The following is a 7,974-nucleotide window of genomic DNA, read 5'->3' as shown; positions in this document are numbered from 1 at the left end:
TCCTCATTCACCTCTTTGAATGCCCTGGTCTTCAGTCCCTCCCTCCCGTGATTTTTGTTTAGTTATGGTTCCCATGTGGGGGCTCCAAGGGGTGGGCAGTGGTCGGGGTGCAGTTGCTCTTAGCCCCTTTAATCCTTGAGTTCCATTTATGAAGTCAAAGCATCATCACTCTCTAGCTGGAGAAGAAAGCTGGGAAGGGAAGCCCCCACCCTCCACACCCCACTGCTGCCTTCTCTGAGAATAGCACAGAATCTGAGGGGCGGTGACCTCTGAGAGGGTAGGAACTGCCTACCTCCCCAAAGGGGCTGGGACAGTGAAAGAGAGAGTACAGAGAAAGAGAGGGAGACATGAGGGCGGGAGGTGGGGAGGAGCTGGGAATGGAGTAGGCAGAGGGAGAGAGAATTCCCTGGCACCAAGCACAGGAATGGGACGAGGACCCGCTGAGGAAGGAGGAGGGCAAACAGCTGGACATCAGAAAGAAGAGAAGTCTGATTGGCCACCGCTCGCCTGCCCTGGCCAGCTTCCCACCCTCCCCAGGCAGCTGTCCACTGCACACACCTTTCCATCAGAGTCCACACCTCTCTGGATGCTGTGAGGCTCCTTTGGAACCCAAAGAATATACGGAAGGGTAAGGTTCTGGGTTTGAGAAGGTAGGCACATTGGTATGCAAATGGGGGAAAGAGTTCTGGCTGGAGTGGGGGATCGGGTGGGAGGAAGAAGAGAGTTTAGGCCTCTGGGCCAGACATAGGAGGACGCTGTTGGGCAGCAATGACTTAGGACTTTTCTTAAAGATTTTTTAAAAATTATATAATGTGGTTTGGAGTCAGATGTGGGAGGCGAGATGAAGAGACACCTCGTGCTACTGCAGGGGACTTACCCCTTACCCAGCTAAAATTAAGAAAGGGGGAGATGCTCCTAGAAATTCATGCAACTGGCTTTGGGGAGGCCTGAATTAGCAGAAATACACTGGGTACCTCGAATCACACGGCACACATTTCTTGACCCATCTTCGCACGTGTGGATGAACTTACATGAACAGTCATACACGATGCACATCACATATAGACATAATCACCTGTGCACACACACAAAGATGTACATGTGCCTAAGGAACTTTCCAGGTGTGTAGACACTCTCACAACCACACACAAAAAGTTCTTTTGTTTCTGTAATCATTCGTTTCTAAAGAGAGGTATTTATAAGTATATTTTATGCGCTAACATTCTTTTTTTTTTTACAGTGTATGTCAATTTGTAAGCCCAGGTCCCCTAAATGGACTAGGTGTTCCTGGAACTAGGCTTATCTTATTCATTTCTGTACCACAGAGACAAGTCCAGTGCCTGGAAAATAATAGATACCCCCAAAAATGTTTGTTGAGCAAATGCATGAATTAACGAATAATCTTTTTAAAAACCACAAGACTCTTCGATGTTGGAGTTTCTCTAAATCTAGTTTAGTGACTAGTAGTTGTACTCTGTGTGTGTGGTTATATAAGAGAGAACATCTGTATAAATGCGTAAGTGTGTGCCCACTTAGTAGAAAGGCGTGTAGTCAAGGGGACGTGTGTGTCTGTGTGGAGAAGGAGGCAGTGTAGACGAGGGGACATGTGTGTGTTTGCGTGGAGATGAGTAAATGAGCCTGTGTCTGCACGTGCCCGTGAGTGCCAGAGCGTGGGTGAGTATGTAGAAACTGAAGTGGAGTGGCGGTGAGGGGCTGACAGGGGACAGAGCCCTAACCTGTAGGGGGCTTGTACATGTAATGAAGGCGTGAGTCTGCCCGTGTGGGGGTGGGAAGTGCGCTGAGTTTTTGAGCCGTTTTCACAAAGCTCAAGAGACCCCTGTCTCTCAATGGCAGCCCTTCCTCCTACCCACTCTTCGGGACTGGATGCTGAGTGATTCCCCCCCATTCTTATCCCAGCCCCACCCCAGAATCCCATGAGGTTCCCAGCCTCCCTGAGCCTGCTGGCCCTGGTGCTACAGGAAGCGAGGCAGGCTTCGCTCCCGGAGAAGGAGAGAAGGAGGAGAGAAGAGCAGCCACAAGCGGCAGGCGATTCTAATGCGGTTCTGCTTCCCGGGGACTATGCCCTGAGCCTGGACAACTATGACGAGGTCATTGACCTGGGCAGCTACCAGGAGCTCACGGACTACGGGGACCAGGCCCCTGAGGTGAGACACGCAGCACCCGGCTGCATCCCCTGAAAGAGACTGGGAGCCAGGGGCCAGGTCCCTCTAGTGCTCTGTGTGCAGGTGTCTCAAGCCCCCATCTCTTTCTCTAGGAGGAAGAAATTCTTGTCCCTCCATAGGAACTTGTCACTCGGATGGTACTAAGAAAGAGGACAACAAATCCTCAATTTCTTTGCCCATTCGTAGCAAACTTGGTGAGACTTTCCTTAGATTTCATACACCCTCCCGCTGCCTTCAAGTAAACCATACGCCATGTCGCACTGGGGCATCAGCGACGTCCTCATATTCTCCCTAGAAGAAGAAAAGCCACAACCCTCTTCATTCTGAAGGTCTCGCTCAGCTGCTCCTGGCCTTCGCAAGGGCCAATCTGAAGTCTGCACTTGCTTAACGTGTGAGCTTGTTCAGCGCAGGGCACGGGGCAGACTCCAGCCTGGAATCTGGAACTGTGGACATTAGCTCTGCCACTAGCTTGGCCACCAGCTGGCTCTGTGATCCCAGTGCCTCCCACCTATGGGCCCCAGTTTCCCCATCCATGTAACCACTCTGTTGGACCAGATGCTCTCCGAGAAAGTCCCTTCCTTGCTCACTCTGTCTGTTATCCCTTCCTCCTTCTCTACGGTGACTCTTTGCAAGTTTGAAATTGGTCACTGAGGTTCCCAGAGTCCAAAATTAAGTACCTCAGGCAAAAAGTGACTTAAACCATGTGCTATGGGCTATGTCCACAGGCTAAAGGGACCAGCCTGGCTCCTCCAAACGGGATCAGCTCCACTCAGAGCACAGTGGCTCCAAGGACACCCTCTTCCAACGCGACAGTGACCAGGCCTGCTATGCTGGGCCTGCCGGTTTCCCCAACCAGCCACAGTAAGTTCACGGCCACAGGTCTCGGTAGCCATAGGTCATAGGCCACACAGCCACGACCCGGAGCCAGGGGCACCGAAGTAGAGTACGGTCATGGTTAGGGAGTAGAGGGTCAGAGAGAGGAGGGGAAACAGCCATGGTAAGAACAGAAAAAAAAAAAAAAAAAAAATCAAAGGGAGAGCTGGCTGTCACTAATGTTTCTGCCTGAATGTACAAATTGGATAGGAAGCTGAGAAGTGCCAGAGCTCTGCTATGCCTAGCGAAGCCACCCTACCTTAATTAACAGCGTCACTGGGGGAGGAGGCTGAGTGGTAATTAGATTAGAGACAATTAAAAGCCTGTAGAGAAGAATAAATAACTTTGTGGCTGTCACTTGGCATGGGGGCACATGAAGCAGTCATACTGCTTTTCAGCTTTTAAAATCCTGCTGAGCAGCCCCTCCCACTCCCAGATGCCCTCCTGGAGACTGGGATGCTGACACCTCTGGCAGTAAGGGGCTGGCACTCTGCTGGGAGTCGGAACTGAGGCGGAGGAGGGATGCATTTATTCCCAACTTGCTTGCCTTCAGTCCCTGTCCTCATCTTGAGATGCTTTCCTCCGGTGGCTCTAGAATATTGGGCCTCAGCAGATAAAACCCTTCAGTCAGGAATCCATGACCTCTCAGAGCTACAGAATCCCAGCCTCAAAGGGGCAATAAAGGCCTCAACTGGACCTGCCATTCAAGGCCGTGGAATAAGAAGGGTGCTGGGGCGCTCTCTGCTCCACCTACACTGTCCTGTCACTGCTGGTGAGAAGAGCTGCCTCTTAACCGTGAGGCTGTGTCGCTGCTGACAGAGCCCCCTGGCACTGGACTAGCATGTGGTCTCCCATAATCTCTGTCCCTTGTAACAGCAAGTAACGGAAACTGCCCACACCATTGAGTTGTACGAGCCAGTAAGGTCTTCCTGACTTTTTAAAGCCAATCTGTGTTTGATGGCCTGGCCTAACTCTCATGACCACTGGCCGTGGACTGAGAACACTGAAGGCTGAAGGGCTGTTTCCCAATGGAAAACTGTGATGCTGGCACTGTAAGAAAGGTAAATTAATTCTGGGCGAGCATCGTCCACTCCACCTTGGCTCTATTATGCTTCTGGGAGCCACATGCAGCTTGTCTAACTTGTTGCCCACAAGGCAGCTGGGAGGACCAGCAACCATTGACCATTCCACTTAATTCTGGCTTTATTTCACCTTCATTGCACCTTGAACCAGAGAGGATGCCTATGGAAGAGATTAATGGATGTCCTAGAAACACCCACATAGGCCCAGGAAAACCTGCACAGGCCCAGGGTCTGATGAGAGCACTAATAGGTTAGGACAGGATAGTAACCGAGGGTGGATCTGGGAGCAGCCAACAATAGTGCCTGGGTGCACTGTGGCCATCGGTAGCGGGCAGCAGCCTGAGAGGACGCAGATGGCCCTGGCTCAGATACTCCTTGAGGCGAGGGCTGTTGGTCCCGGAGGCTGAAGCGAGTCTGACGGGGTGGGGGCGTCTCCCTTTGTTCTGTCTTCCTCCGAGCCAGGCCTGCCCACCTGTCTGGTCTGCGTGTGCCTTGGTTCCTCTGTGTACTGCGACGATGCTGACCTAGAGAGCATCCCTTGTCTTCCCCAGACAACTGCCTACCTCTATGCCCGCTTCAACAGCATCCGCCGCATCCGGGCTAGAGACTTCAAAGGGCTGAGTATGCAAGGCCTTGGCAGGAGAGGAGCGCCGGCCGGCAGAGGGAACCCCCGGGGCCCCTCCCTCGCCACCTGCTGTGTGACGTCACCAGACACAGTGCCCCACATGCATTAGCCTTTCCCCATTGGATTTCAATCTCTCCAGCTATCAAATAGATACAACCCAAGTCTCTCTAATTACCTTCTTTGACGATTTTAGATGGCAGATGTGGCCTATTCTCTCATTTGTTCTCCCAAAAGCTGGGAGCTGGGAAGGGGCAAGATATGATCAAGGCTACATTTTCAGAATGTCCCAGGAACTGTAGCTCTGTACCCTCCTGGCCTCTGGACAAGACCATGCTAAGTCTACTCTGTTCGTTTGCTTGCTTTGCTCCTTTATGCCTTATACCCTGTCTAAGATAGGAGATCTGGGCTCTAATCCAGATTCTGTACTAATTACCACAGCCTTCCAGGCCTCAGTGGTGGAGGATGGGGGTGGGATGGATCCAGGGGTTGATTCCTGGGCCTGTTGGGTCTTGCCCTCAGAAGGTGTCTACCAAAATGATCCAAGGGTGATAGACAGCACACAGAGCAGAGCTCCAGGGAAAAGTGCTGCAGAATCTGAGGGCTTTTCCAGGGAGTCCTGGTTTTTAACATTATTTCTTCTGGTGCGGACCTGGTGCAGGTGGGGAACTGGCTAGCATTCCCTATCTTGAGAGGGCTGGAGCATGGTGGGGCGGCTCCCGCAGGGCAGGAAAAGATGGTGTGTCCTGTGTCTCTCTGGTCTCCCTCGCACCCCTCAGCAAAACTGAAAAAGATTGACCTCTCCAGCAACTTCATCTCCACCATCGACGACGACGCCCTCTACCTGCTGCCTGCTCTGCAGGCTCTGATCCTCCCAGAGAACCGGCTGACAGCTCTGCCCAGGCTGCCTACGGGCATCGAAGTCCTGGACGTCCGCCTAAATCGGCTCCAGAGCTCGGGGATACAGCCTGGAGCCTTCAGGGTGAGCCAGGGCCTTCGATCGATCCACAATCGATCACCTGCCACCCACACCCACAGCCACAGCCACACACACACCACCCCCACTCCCACCCCCCCACACACACCCCTTGCCCTCATGGGGTAGCCCTGCTCCAGCCCTGTTCTGGGGTCTGAAAATCAAACCTATTTTTTCATCTGTTCCCGTTTGTTTTATTAAAGGTCTTTTTATTGCAAGAACCTGATTTCACAAAGGAAAAGAGTATTTACAACACACCATCCCAAGAACCTCTGTGAAGGGAAACTCAGGCCTCTTGGGCCTGTTACTGGGGGTGGTGTCAGAAACCAGGATCGGTGACTTTCCCTCTCCCTCTTTGGGACACAGTTTCTTGGCTTCCTTCTGTGCACCTGCTCTGTTCACCTCTGCACACCAGCGTCCTCTGCACACACAGCTTCTGCTCCCCTGAAACTTTGGCTTACACATGACTTGCAATAGTGCTGGCTTCCGCCCTAACTCTACAACTCCTTTCATTTCCAAAATCCACCACTAACTGACTAATTACTATCTTTCTATGATCAAATTCTCAAGAGAGACCATCTGCTTGGTCATTGGCTAACCAGTTTTGATGGGAAAGACTAACATATGGCACTAATATGGCCTGCAGCTACCCACTCTACAGAGCTGGGAAGATTCTGGGGTTTAGTTCCTACGAAGAAATGAAGAGGGGTGCAGACAACATTGCCACCCAGCTCTGTCTCATTCTGCTGATCTGGGCACTTTCTGAGCGTGCTCTCCACAGCTGCTCCAGGTTTAGCATTTGGAGACTGTTCGTTCTGGAAAATCCCTTCTCATAGCAGAGAGGTCGAGGCTGGGCTGAGATGTCCATTTGTCCTTCCTCCCTCCCTGTCCCCCTCTTCCCCACTCTACGTTAACAGCTGACAGCACCTGTGTACTCCCCCAGTGGGAGTGAGTGCTGCGAGCTGATAGGAGCCTAGGCACACCCTGTCACATCCGGCATGAACCTCAGTGCATGGCTGGGGTTCAGGAGGCCTTGAGTGAATGAATGGGGTCATGTCAGGCACTCTTTTCTGCCCGGGGCCTCCAGCCCCTGCCAGCCTCCCACACCTTTTCTCTACCCGCCTCCCCCCACCCCACCTCCAGGCCTTGGAGAAGCTGCAGTTCCTCTACCTGGCCGACAACCTGCTGGACTCCATCCCTGGGCCTCTGCCCCTGAGCCTGCGCTCGCTACACCTGCAGGTGAGTGGCCTCCCCAAGAGCATGGCACAGAGCACAGAGGGCAGCAGTCAGATACACGGAACACCCGTAGGCAGCTGTGGGGTTTTCTCTACTGAGACCTTATTGGAGACACGAATGAGTCAGTCTTGTCCACAGCCTCAGTTTGATTTCCTCCCTTTTCTTCTCTTTAAAACAGCCCCTTGTCCCTTCACATCCTTATCCCACCACACCTGACTCCTGTTCCTTTGTTCTTTCCCGGTCTCTTCCTCTTTCCTTCATCCCTCTGTCTCCGCCCAGCCTCCATCGGTCCCCTCTTCTCACCCCTTGTTGGGTGGTCTTGGCCTTAGGTACCTTGGTTTCTCCAGTTGTAAAGGGGAGCAGAGCTGGTGTGGATATCTGATTGAGCCTTCAGTGCAGCCATTGGTGTATTCTTTCCAGAATAATAGGATAGAGACCATGCAGAAAGACACCTTCTGTGACCCCGAGGAGCACAAGCACACACGGAGGCAGCTGGAAGACATCCGCCTCGACAGCAACCCCATCAACCTGAGCCTCTTCTCCAGTGCCTACTTCTGCCTGCCACGGCTCCCCATAGGCCGCTTCTCCTAATGCACCCCTTCCTCTCCTCCCGGGTGGAGCCCTTGGAGGACCACCAAGGCATGGCCTCCAGCCATAGGACCCAGCCCCTACCTCCAAATGCCTTTCTTCCAGGTGTTAATCAGCCTCATTATCTAGTTGTAGAAATCAACCCCCCACCCCCAACACACACTCTAAATGTGCTTCAGAAGCCAAGTTTGCATTTCTTCATCCTCTTTCCTTAACACCTTATGGTTCCTGGTTCAGAGAATAGCAGCCTCTGCAGCAAAGCTCTTTCCCATATTACCCACCCCTCCTGCCCACACAGAATGCCAGGGAGGTCGCAGGAGAGGAAGGGGAGGAGGAGAGAGCGAAGGCGCGAGGGGCAGGAGCAGTGGTGTGCCGGAGCCAGCTCTTACTGCTAGGTTTGCAAGAACCAATTAT

At 52.7% G+C, this 7,974-nt stretch overlaps 1 protein-coding gene across 1 annotated transcript; it reads left to right on the top strand.

The window, feature by feature from the left end:
• The first annotated feature begins 561 nt into the window (after positions 1 to 561).
• Positions 562 to 7,563, top strand: OPTC (opticin). Its single transcript, XM_011373045.2, has 8 exons — positions 562 to 628; positions 1,918 to 2,165; positions 2,909 to 3,048; positions 3,176 to 3,180; positions 4,601 to 4,759; positions 5,540 to 5,742; positions 6,880 to 6,975; positions 7,393 to 7,563. Exons 2-8 carry the CDS (start codon positions 1,935 to 1,937, stop codon positions 7,561 to 7,563), a joined length of 1,005 nt encoding a protein of 334 aa, XP_011371347.1. The 5' UTR covers positions 562 to 628; positions 1,918 to 1,934.
• The last annotated feature ends 411 nt before the right edge of the window (positions 7,564 to 7,974 follow it).

This window comes from Pteropus vampyrus, unplaced genomic scaffold, assembly GCF_000151845.1.
Source record: "Pteropus vampyrus isolate Shadow unplaced genomic scaffold, Pvam_2.0 Scaffold217, whole genome shotgun sequence".
Taxonomy (NCBI): Eukaryota; Metazoa; Chordata; class Mammalia; order Chiroptera; family Pteropodidae; genus Pteropus; species Pteropus vampyrus.
The sequence above is the reverse complement of the archived record's forward strand: the minus strand, read 5'-3'. Positions and strand labels throughout refer to the sequence as shown.